The sequence below is a fragment of the Schistocerca serialis genome, chromosome 4 (assembly GCF_023864345.2).
Source record: "Schistocerca serialis cubense isolate TAMUIC-IGC-003099 chromosome 4, iqSchSeri2.2, whole genome shotgun sequence".
Classification (NCBI taxonomy): domain Eukaryota; kingdom Metazoa; phylum Arthropoda; class Insecta; order Orthoptera; family Acrididae; genus Schistocerca; species Schistocerca serialis.
Window position 1 is genome coordinate 753,790,774 of NC_064641.1, and position 12,966 is coordinate 753,803,739.

The window sequence follows — 12,966 nt, forward strand, 5'->3', positions numbered from 1 at the left end:
GCCATTCGACGGTCAACACCGCGGTTCCTGGTGTGTCCACTGTGCCGTGCGTGTGATCATTGCTTGTACAGCCCTCTCGCAGTGTCCGGAGCAAGTATGGTGGGTCTAACACACCGGTGTCAATGTGTTCTTTTTTCCATTTCCAGGAGTGTATGTTCTCATATTTTTTCACCCTAAGGTAAGTCTTTCCGCTCCCGGGATTGGAATGACTCCTTACCCTCTCCCTTGAAACCCAAATCCTTTCGTCTTTCCCTCTCCTTCCATCTTTCCTGATGAGGCAACCGTTGGTTGCAAAAGCTAGAATTTTGTGTGTATGTTTGTGTTTGTTTGTGTGTCTATCGACGTGCCAGCGCTTTTGTTTGGTAAGTCACATCATCTTTGTTTTTAGATATATTTTTTTCCACGTGGAATGTTTCCTTCTATTATATTCTTCTCATATCATTTGTTTGACTTGTCCCATATCATGTTGTACACTTCTGTACATTGAATGATCGAGTGGATCAATAAATATACAAATACAAATACAATCTAGAAACAAGGTTTCAACTCTGTGGATTAACCCTGACCATCCCAAAAATTCATCTGATCCATTTCAGAAGGAAATTAATATAAGTCATAAAAATTCAAATCTAGAAGAAGTGGATTCTGTGAAACTTTTAGAGTTAAACCTAGATAAGAACTTAAATTTGAATAAACATGTTGATTAACTAGTCTGCAAATTATGCAGATCTGCATTTGCAATGGAAATAATAGCTATTACCATTGACATGCACACAAGAAAAATCACGTACCATTGTTACTTATAAATTATAACATACAGTACTGTCTTTTAGAGAAATTCAAGCAACATATTATACTGAAACTATAGAAAAGAATCATTAGAAATGTGTGCTGTGTAGCCAAAGAATTTAAAATCCAACACTGGACATTTTTTTATTAATTTGTGGTATAAGATGCACCTGAATTTTGGAGACAATTTTTCAAAGAAAAAAGTGCACCTTATAGTCCATAAAATATGATACTTCTGTGATGTTACTACTCATCTGAAGTTTTCATGAAGGATGAACTGAATATCTGAGCAGAATGTGGTTTATTAATAGTATTGTTGTGCAAATGTAGTTGTCTTTTCACGAAAAAGTTAAATTAATGTTAAAATACTGCTCTGTTCTATTAATATTAGTGAAGTTGTATTACCCATTTTTGATGTGTTTTCTGATCACTGAGCTTCAAGAATTATCTGTCAATCTCAGAACTCACAAGAACACCTTGCAAAAACAAGCTGGCACTTCATTGGGAATTCAGGCACCATACTATGCATGTCAGCTGTAGGTCTAGACTGATGAACTATTGTACACTGATTTGGGACAACAGTACTCACACTAGTCACATCGACATCCAACTAAATCAAACTATGCACCAAATAAAAGGCACAGTAAAGGTGACCCCAATCTATTGGCTACCCACACTAAGCAATGAAGCTCCTCTCCATCTTTATGAGAGAAATCGGTCATCAGAGAACTCAAAACGATCAAAAACAACCTTCTTCTACAAATCCATCAAGACATCCCTGAGAAATATAGAATCGTACAGCCCTCTAGACATCCATCCATAAGGAATGCAACAATTTTGGTTGAAAATGGGTTCCCCCTAATTTATTGGTGGAAAGAGGAGTGGACCAAACAAGCACCACTGCCTATCATAAAGTGCTTTGCCTCACAACCACACCACCTGGCTTCGACAACCCTCACAAAATCTGGGCTACTCTACATAGGTTATGAACAAACCGTGGTAGACATGCTGACATTGTATAGATGTGGAACAGTACGTTCTCCTGAGTCCAACTGTGTTGCTTATAGGCAAACTGTAAAACATAAAGTTGAAGATTTTCCAATGAGAGCCTTCACCTTCAACCACTCCAAATTCTTGGACACAATCAAAAGACATTAGAATACATCAGCAACAGGAACGTTTGACTACAGATGTGTTCCCATATATTTTGTGGCTGTATATATATTTTATTTATTTTTATGCCTATCCTTTTTTTTCTATGTGACCTGTGTGCCTTATATGCTTTCTTAATGTCCCTATTGTAGACTACTTACATGTAATTATTTTGTGTGATGTTCTATACCATTGCACTAAATAAATAAATAAATGATGTGTCTCTTTTACTCTAATGAAATGATTAACATCAGTATGTTATAAGGAAAATAAACACTTATGAAGCACAGTGTTTCCAACTGAATAATAGCTTTCAACACATGCTGGACAATTTTTCTCTTACAGTACTGTATGAAGTAGGAAAAGCCACACAATAAGACCTATTACCACAAACAGCGATAAAAAATATTTAACTTGAATGGCCAAAGTGCCTACCTTGCTTTACCATTATCAAATGTTAAATGCAGTGTCATCCTGCCACAGACAGAAAATTTTGAATCCATGGATGATCTTTGTGAATGGCTTCCATCCTTAAATACCTCAGTATCTCCATCTATCCCATTGGGGAAAGTGATGAATTAAGACTCTGGCCAAGTAATGTGTTTAATGGCTGGGAGTAGATATCATCAGAATGGCCAGTATGGGATGCATCATTTAGACCTGCAACCTCTGTAACAGCACTATTGTAGATCACATTAGAGCACCCATGGGAGTGGCTGGATACAGCCTCCAAAACGCCATTTATGAGTGCAGTGTGGTTCATTACTGAAGACACACACTACAACTTTCCTTATGTCATGAAGATGACAGTCATCACATTACAGATCATAATATAGTCTCTGGTGAAGATCTGTGCCATAAACAGGGTTCCACTTGAGAGTTTCTCTAGCAAAAACATGTAGTCCTGCTTCACAACGTTCACAAATTTTGAAGGAGGAACACCATACAGAACCTGCTGCACACAGAGGAAGGTCAGCCAATTAGGACTCAAAGAGATGGAAAGTGATAAAATATTCCAAGGAAGATCTCAGTCATTCCCTTGCAACTTAGTGCTCCATCCCCATCTACAGCTGACTTCTGGAACTGTTCACCTGTCACAACAGTGTTCAGGAACACTACAATACCAAGCAGGGTACTCTCTTTCTCACAGCTGCCATTAGCCACTGGTGCCTGAGAAGCTATATAATGGTGTATGGGCACTTATGGATATGGATCCAGCAACACCTGGCATGGAGGCTCCAGCCTCATATTATTTCAGGCAGATACAAGCTCTGCACCACAGTTGCCATCAGTGGATCAAGCCAGTCTTCTTATGCTGCCAGTGCTACACACTGTTCCAGAGTCACTGATTCTGACAAGTGCAGAAATGTCCTTTGTTATCAATCTAGATAACATTTGGTCCACTACTGACTCTAAGGGTTGGTTAAAGGGAGCGTTCAACATACCTGCGAAATGTTGGTATGGTTTCTGATAAGGGTACATCAATCCCATTCAAGAGTCACTCTTTCAGGCAGCACAAGACTATGTCTTCATCATCACCTTTGACCAGGTTCATGTGCTACTGTTGTGAGCATCTACAGAAAGATGTACAGGGACAGTGAAACTATCACTAGGCACTAAATGGTTGGACACCCATGACTCTTCACAGAACGTGGGGCTCAGAGGCTTGTCTGTTCAGTAAAGTATGATAGATGGTGATCTGTGGCATCTCTGATGAAAGAGCACAATGTTGGTGCATACACAAGTGTTTCAGAGCACACCGTTCACCATACTTTGTTGAAGATGGAACTCCACAGCAGACCAACCCCACATGTTCATATGTTGACTCAATGACATTGTCAATTATGATTGCACTTGGCATGTGACCATTGGGATTTGACTGCTGGGCAATGGAAACATGTTGGCTCTTCAGGTGTATCATAATTTTGCTACACTTGGTCAATGGATGTCTCCACAAAGACCGTCATCGAGGTAAACTGTAGCTCAAAACATGCAACGCACCACCAGGGATGCAGGCTGGTCAGTGCAGTATTATTCTAAGGGAAACATTCTCCTGTGTTTGCATGGGACCTGTGGTAGTAATTGAAGACACGTTGATAGCTGTGAACCACCTGCATCCCTTCATGCTTGATGTGTTCCCCAATGGCAATGTCATCTTTCAGCAGTATAATTGTCCCTGTCTCAGAGCCAGAACTGTGCTGCAGTGAATTGAGAAGCATTATAGTGAAGTCATGTTGATGTCTTGTTGACCATATTCACCCAATGTAAGTCTTATGGAACCCATCTGGGTCACTATCAGCTGCCATCACCGCGTACACATATCAGTGCCCCATTACTTACACAAACTGCATAGACATCTAATACGACATACCTGCACAAACCTACTAACAAACTGTCAGATTCTTGATACACAGAATTAGTGATCTATTTCATTCCAAAGACAGACAGACAAGCCATTAAGCAGGTGCTCATAATGTTTTGGCTCATCAATGTGTGTGTGTGTGTGTGTGTGTGAGAGAGAGAGAGAGAGAGAGAGAGAGAGAGAGAGGAGAGAGAGAGAGAGAGAGAGAGAAATTAAGTTATGTTAATGGTAAACAGTATATAAATTGGATGGATATATATCTATTGATCTGACTTTACCTTATGTAACCAACCGACATTTACCTACATGAATTAGACACATATTAGATGTTTGGCAGAAAATTTATTACATAAATCTAATTATATGTTTCACTCAAGCCTTGCTAATACATTAAAAGTTGTATTACCACTTACCAGGACTTACACATGTTTTTGCCTTTTCTTTCCTTGTGTAGCATGTTATGTCAATATATAAGAAGACAAAATACAGTAGACCAACACATACTAGATAGATGTTGAAAATCTGAAAATGAGATAGAAGCAACCTATCTTGTGGATTACTGCTTTGTAGTAAATCATTTACTTAAGTAACAAATGAAACTGACTGTGTATAAAACTGCTTCAGTACTAGAATTTACATGTGTTTTATATTTATAAGGTAATTATTTCCAAGATAAAAATTCAATCACATAAAATGTAAATAATAGTGAATGATAAAGGCAGAAACAAAAAATCTTAGAATCGCTAATCTTTGGAACCAAAGGTTGCTTCATCTGGTAGAAGGGAGGAAATGGTTGGAGAAAGCAAGACTAATCTGAGATTATATAGGAAAGTCACATAAATTCCCTTGTTCATGGTGACACAAGAGCACTGGATAAGATAGAAATTGTAAGTTTTTCATATATTTCTGTCATTGTTGGTCCCTCTCACCGAACCATATTCTCCCTCTCTGTCCTGAGATTCTACGTGTTTGTTCCACTTCATTTTTACATTCATTACATCATTTTTCCCACCCCCCCCTTTTTTTCTCAAAAAGAAAAGTAAGGAACATTAGGGTATAATGTTGCATCCACAATGAGCTCTTTAGAGATGGAGCACAAAGAAGGAAGGACAGGGAAGGAAATATACTGTGTCTTTTTCAAAGAAACAATCCTGGAATTTTTCTTTTATATGGAAAGTATGGTAAACCAAAATGGATAAGGATCTGGACTGCTGTCCTCCCAAATATGAGTCCAGTGTCACATCACTCATTTCTTTTGGTGGAGAAAGTAATATCCAGTTATAAAAGTTATAATTTAAGAGACTTTCAAAATGTATGTTTGTTGGTATGTACAGTAAAATACATTCTATAGGCTGTGTGTTCAAAAGTAAAATAATAATATGTAGAGACAGGAATATTATCACAAGTGTTGAGGATACAATTAGTACTGATTTACTAATAATTTTGATCTCTTTTGGTGTGCCACAAGTATTAAATGCTGCTACTGGTTATCAGAAAGTTTACTGTCATTCTTCGACCGTGTACCTTACAGATATCAACAGTGAAAGCTGTAAAGTATTTATGGAAGATCTTGGTTCAAGATAAACTTCATGAAGCCCACAAAACAGCAGGCCTACAAGAGAATGTCGTACTCACAGTTTGTCTAGGGTATTAGCAAATCAAACTTGAGATGCAGTATATATGGAAAGCAATGTAGATGATGAGTTACCTAAATTCTCCATGTTGTTTAAATTAATTTTTGAGGAGCCAAAAATAGCCACTTCAACAGCAGCAGCTAAGGAGAATAAACGGATAATAGCAGATACTAGAAAGTTGCCCCAGGGACTTACATTTCTCACTTTGTTACAAAAGCACTACAATAATACACAGACCTTAGATTACAATCATAGGTACAAAAAGATATACAGGACGGTATGGATTGCTGCAAAAAAATAATTTAATGACAAATTAATATATAATGCAGAAAATAAACTAAAGTTAGTTTGTGATATCACAGGAAAAGACAACACAAGAATAATAACAGACAAATCAAAGATGGGGATAGAATAACAAAAAATCCACAGAAATTGACAAGTGAGTGGTTCCAGTTTTACACAGAAAACAGGGTGCAAAAGGTAGAGATGTTTCATCTGTCTGTTGATGATAAATTTTTAGTAAAGCAATTCAGACAAGAATTATATAAACAAGCTGTGCTTCAGGATAGTGTGTTCATTTCAGTTCTGTTCTTAACACAGGCACTGACTCCATGGAGCCTGAGGGAACCCGAGTTCCCTCAAAAGTTCGTTTCGGGGGTGGGGGGGTGCGGCAGAGCCCCACCAATAGTTTATGAAAATTATTAGTAACATTATACTTTGTAATATCACAAAATTATGTTGGAATTTTTTTTTCTTGTTTGACAATTGTTACCTTTTAAAATACATTCAGTAATGAGTTAAAACAAATAATTATTATGGTAGTAAGCAGGTTAACTGAAAATGAGTGGTGTAAATCATGATAGTGTCACAGTGCTGCGGGCACACTTAGAATTTGTCCTGGTGTGCAAATCTTTGGATAAAGTCTGGTGCCAGCAGGCCAGCACTGCGGCCGCGGTGACATCAAATGGACTGGAACAGAAGAACCTGCGACCCTCCACCTCGCGTCACCTTGACTCTTCAAGATATTATGACACTGCAGCTATAAAAGCCCATCCTGCTGTCACAGTCATTCAGTGTGGATGGTTTCATTCAGTGAATACTGCAGATGTGTTTAGTGTTCCAACTTCAGTGTCTAGTGGACTATTTTGTATGACTATATTTTATTTGTTTACTTTAGTCTCTTAGTGTATTGTGAATTAAATTTGAAATGGGTAAATTTGTTACAAAAAAGGCGTGCTTGGAAGTTGAAGATACTGCAAGTCAAACTCCAACAATTATTGTGTTGTCAATTGCTTCATCATCTTCAGGCGAGAACCATTCACAGCCAAAACTTGCACAATCCGGTAAGGGAAGACCATTTCAGAAGTCTTGGTTGATCAGATATACATGGATAGAATATGAAGCATCTACTGAAAAAGTTTTTTGCAAAACCTGCAAAGAGGCAAATGCTAAAAATCTTTTACAATTTTCCTCAAGAAAAGAAGATACATTTACTTCGGTAGGGTTTTCTAAATGGAAAAAGGCTTTAGAAAAATTCTGTCTTCATGAAAATACGTTTATGCATAAAGAAAGTGGTCTAAAACTAAATTCTATCACTCACCGAAGAGTGGCCTCCCAACTGAATGAACAGTTAGATAGTAATATGAAGAAAGGCTGTTTAGCTCTTGAGACAATTTTTACTGCCGTGCAATTTCTATACTGACAAAGACTAGCAATTAGAGGACATGAAGAGTTTCAATAGTTGGAACTCCAAAAGAATGACATACCTGAGTTTAAAAATTGGTTAGGACATTCAGGGTATAAGTAGACATCCCACGATATTCAAATCGAGATCATTGATCTACTAGGAAAGTCTGTGTTGAGAAAGGTATTGGCATCAATCAATAAGACTGAACATTTTTCTATTGTGGTTGACAAAACAAGTGATTCTCCGATTCACAAACAAGTGTCATTTTGTATTTGTACTGTCAATGATTTCTTAATCATCAACAAAAACGTAATTGGCTTGTACAAGACCCCCAACACTGAATCACAAACTCTGTTTAGTATTTTAAAAGACATTTTTGCTCATCTTGATTTGTCAATGGATAACTTAAGAGCACAGTGCTATGATGGAGCCTTGAATATGAGAGATAACTTCAAAGGACTAAAAAAGTTAGTTTTGGATTTTCAACCAAAAGCCCGTTATGTGCACTGCACTGCTCGCAGTTTAGACTCAGCAGTTGTAGTCAGTCTCTGCCATCTTACATCTATGAGGGATATTATGGTTTTAGCCAAGAACCATAAGGGAATCCAACAAAAGGATGGGACTTTTCAGAAGCATACGCTGTGAGAACGCTAACGACTGAGCTGGTTTACGACCCCTTTGCCCAACTTGATGGACTATGTGAGCTTCTAGTATCTTGAGAATACTGAAAAACTTTGAAGAACTTCTAGAGTTTTTTGAAATATTTTCTGCAGAGGACAAAACAGAAGCAGGTTACTAATGTGCAGGCTACCTTAAGTCAAAGTTACAATTCAAGACTTATTTCTTTTTACAGCATAATTGTCATGCAATGAACCCAGCTGAAGGTGTCAATGAAAAAAATTCAATGCCCTCATCTAAGTGTTGCTAATCTGGAAAAAATATATGAGGGCTTGATTTGTATATTGAATGGAAGATGTGTTAGTTTTGAACACTTCTGGGAACTGTGTTTAAAAGAAAAACCTTCACAAGTTGATTATCCTTTGCTTCCTCAGAATCGTAGTATACCAAGTAGTATGAAAACAATGAAGCCAGTTCACCACACACTTTCGAAACCCCAAAGGTATACTACAAAGCTACTTACAATTTAAGTTTGTGAAACGGTGCAATCTTGCATTATTGAGCGCTTTGCTTCAACTGGACTCACACCGGTCATTGCAGTTGAACAAGAGTGCTTGCTTTTAGTAGACAGAGGTGAAACAAATTTGAAAAATCAACTGAGTTTTTGAAAAATGACCTATACATTGAGAGATTGTGCATACACTTGAATATGTTAGCCAATATCGCTAATAAAAAAAACTACTGGTCTTAAAAAACACGCATGATGTAAGAAAGTACATTACACAAGAGCCTGCAGTTATAGAAATGTTATGTGAACTAGTGAAGTGCATTAAGCTTCTCCAAATAGCTCCAATCATGACTGCAACAGCAGAATGGTCATCTAGTCTTCTTAGACATCTGCAGTCATATCTCCTATCAACAATGGGACAGAAGCGATTGAACAACTTGGCTGTTCTTCATGCCCTCTGAGATGTTTTGGATGAATAGGATATCTGACCAGTCATCAGTGACTTCATATTCAGTAATCCAGTCAGAAGGTTGACATTTGGACCTTTCTAAAGACATTCTAGCCCTAATAATGGCATTTAGACCAATATTATTTTTTTTATAAAATAGTGAATGAAATACATACATAATGTTAAATTTTCAGTTTTGAAATGTTGGTACTAGTTTAGTACTGTATTACTATATTACTATAGTACTGTATTAGTTATTTTCAAATACTTAAATATTTTTAGGGTGTAAGACCCAGTTAAAAACTGCTTTTTACATACTTTTTGACTGGAAGTATTAGGCATACTGTATTAACTTCATTAACTGTATTAAAGCATTGGCTTTGAGATATTATTTTTATTTAATGAACCCTGAGCCTTATTCAAAGTAAGCTTACATTAGCTATTTCACTTATTAATCAAAGTGCTATTACTGTGCAACAGCAATATTTTATGTTTCATTCTTTTAATGACAGTTTAGGATTTGTTTAAATATAATTTCAGTCTTTTCAGAGCTATATATTCACTGCTCTGCAATAGTGTATAAGCATGATTATTACTGTAAATTAAATTAGCTTTTTATGAAAATACCATGCGTGTTTATGTTTTGTTTCTTTTTTCAAAGCCTAAAAAATGTGTCAGGCTTGTCTAGTTTCCTGGAGTGTCGAGTTATCAAGAGTACAGTTTTTGGGGTTCTAATGTTGATCATATGACACTAAAATGCCTTAAAAAACTTTAAAACTCACTATTTTTCATCTAAAATTTAAAAAATTTTACCAGGGCAAGACCCCCAGTATGGGCCTCCCCAATATTTTTTATAAGTTGGCACCGCTGGTTCTTAATATGTATCAATACCTTTACACATAGTGTATGACATGGAGAAAAAATTATTTTCGCTGATGACAGAAAAATCATATTCACTGATAAAACACAGATTCTCCAAATAGAAAATGCAGATAAAACTTCAAAGGATGTTTACAAGATGACAAAAAAAGACAGAGTTTTTAGGAATGAATACTGATCATCAGTTAACATGGAATGAACACTCATAGGCACTGGCAAAAAGAATGTAACCAGCATATAATGCTATTCTGTCACCAGTTTGTAGCAGCCAGTGTCTTGTGGTGACTTACTATTCAAATATACATTCGCTTCTTAGCTATGGTATTCTTTTCTGAGTATCAAACGCACAAAACATGGATACAGTTTTTGAAACTGTAGAAGAAAACAATAAGAATAATAACTAGAAATAGCAGGCAGGCTCATTCTAAGGAACTATTTAAAAAACTGGGTATCCTTTCCACACAAAGTGAGTACAACTGCCAATCTATTGTTCCAATCAGGAAAAATGTTGCTAAGTCTTTCACTAATAGTTCTATATAGAAATGTGGAACGAGAACCAGTTTGCACTTGCATAGGAAAAACAAACAGAAAACTCAAAACTGCAGTTTCTTTAAGGGAATAAAATTGTATAACAAGTTGCCCAAGTATATGAAAAAGATTACTAAAATACATCCATTTAAAAAGGCAGCTAAAACAGTATTCATGAGTTATGCACACTATACAACTAATGATTACTTGGCGGACTTGCAGCAGTGGCTAATAATGAATGGGGACAATTACAACACCCTGTCGAATTTCAGTACATGATCACAATGTACTGCATTTATAAGAAAATCATGTGCTAAGATCTATAGTGCATGATACCAATGCTTCATCATTCTCCTGAGTTCAAAACCTCACTCATTATGAGGGAGATGCTGACTCAGTTTTTCACGCAGACTGAGGGCAGGACATGAAGATGTGCATGGTGTGTAGTTGCAAGTTTATGGTCCTGGAGTCAGTTCTCCAAACACAGGGACTAATCAAATGAGACACTACAGTTGTTAAGACACTGATCTCATATTCGAGACGATTGAGTTTGCTATGTTAATCCACCTTCTTTACATTTTCTGTGATTTCTATAAATCAATTCAAGAAAATGCCAGGATGGTTCCTTCAGCAAGGCCATGGCTGAGCATCTGCCCCATCCCCATAAAATCCTACTTATATATTCCATGTGTATGTATATTTTGAGCTATTTATTTTTATTATCTTATGATGAGAAATTCTGTATCATTATGAGATGATCCCTGGATGAATAAATAAATCAGATCAAATCAAATATCCCAGTTTTATGTTTTCACTCAGCACTGCAGTAAAGACATTCTAAAACTGAGTTTGTCCCTCTGCTCCTCTACCCTTTCAGAAACTGCTACATGGGAAATGGTTAATGATTTACACTCCAGTAACTCTTTCCTCATACGAGGAAAAGGGTAGAATGCTACACACTGTAAAGATGACACACTGAGTTGCGAACACGCACAATGGAGAGACTATTACATTTGAGCTTTCAGCCTAAGCTTCTTCAGAAAAGGAAAATGCATACGCATTCTCACAAGCAAGTATACACCTCACAGTCACATGACTGCTATCTCTAGCTGCTCCATCCAGAAACATGTCAAACGAGCAGCATTCTGGAGTGGGGCGGGGAAAGGGGAGGGACTGCATGGAATGTGTAGAAGAGGAATTGGTGCTCACTGGTGGAGCATGCATTGATTAGAGATGGCAGGACAGGCCTGAAAGACATAATGTCAGGAGGAGGGAGAGGGGGAGAAAATAAGATGTGGAAAGGAGCAGAGAAGGGCAAAAGACTGGTGAGTGCGCCAGCAGTGAACAGTGAGTGTGAGGGGGAGGCTAATTGTAAGGATGTGACAGGACAGAGGGGGTGGAAACAGTTAGGGAGAGGATGTACAGATAGTAAGTTACTGTATGTTGAGGCCAGGATGATTACAAGAGTGGAGAATGTATTGTAAGTATAACTCGCATCTGCAAAGTTCACAAAAGCTGGTGGTGGACAGGAGGTCCAGATTTCAGTGTTGTGATAGAAATGGGACTACATTCACATCCATATCTGAAATTCCTTCCTCATGTCAACATTCTCTGAAGAGATCAATTTAGCTTGAATTTTTAACTTTCTGGACTTTATACTGGTATGTCTATACCCAGTTCCAGAAGTAAACTGTCCTTTAAAAAAATAGTACAAATGAGTTTACTGCCTCAGATTAAATTTCACATTAATATGTTACCTGATTGATATTGGCAACCAAGGGGAGTAATCCATTTGTTTGTAATCTAACTTTGAAAGTTTCGTGATATGAACTGTGAAGCCATGTTGCACCACATATTCTTGAAAATTTACTTCTCCCCTATTTCTGAAAATCTATGATGTTTATTCATTTGATTACTTAAAAGGATAACTCTACTTGAGAGCTATCCATCATACCCTTAACAATATTTTATTCAAAGTGATTTGTTCATGATGAACTAAAATGTAATTTAAGATGCTGTACCGTAAAACTCATTGAAATTGTATATGAAATTAAGTAAACCTTTCCAAACTGAATATTAGAACATGTCGGGCAATATGTGGGCCATTTTTTTTTTTTATGTAAGTAACGAAATTAACCTAAAGGCTTTTAATTGTTATCTTGTAAAGCTTACTTTTAACAATGTATTCAATTGTTTAGTTTTATACAGCAGGAAATGGTGCATGAGCCACGGAGGTAGTAAGTCAAAGAGTAGTAAGAGATAGTGAGTACCAGGGAGAGAAAGAGTCAGTCAGTGAGTCTGCATTATTGTCTTTCAGAAACTGTTTGTGTGAGACTCTTTCGTAGACCGTCTGGCAAGAGA

General features: G+C 37.0%; 1 protein-coding gene across 1 annotated transcript in view; it reads right to left on the bottom strand.

Annotated features, from left to right (window-relative positions):
- LOC126474747 (proton channel OtopLc-like) overlaps positions 1–12,966 on the bottom strand; it is a 134,720-nt gene that overhangs the window by 61,993 nt on the left and 59,761 nt on the right. Inside the window, exon 5 of the mRNA XM_050102224.1 lies at positions 4,717–4,825. Coding sequence (XP_049958181.1) covers positions 4,717–4,825 — 109 coding nt within the window. The remainder of the gene's footprint in view (positions 1–4,716; positions 4,826–12,966) is intronic.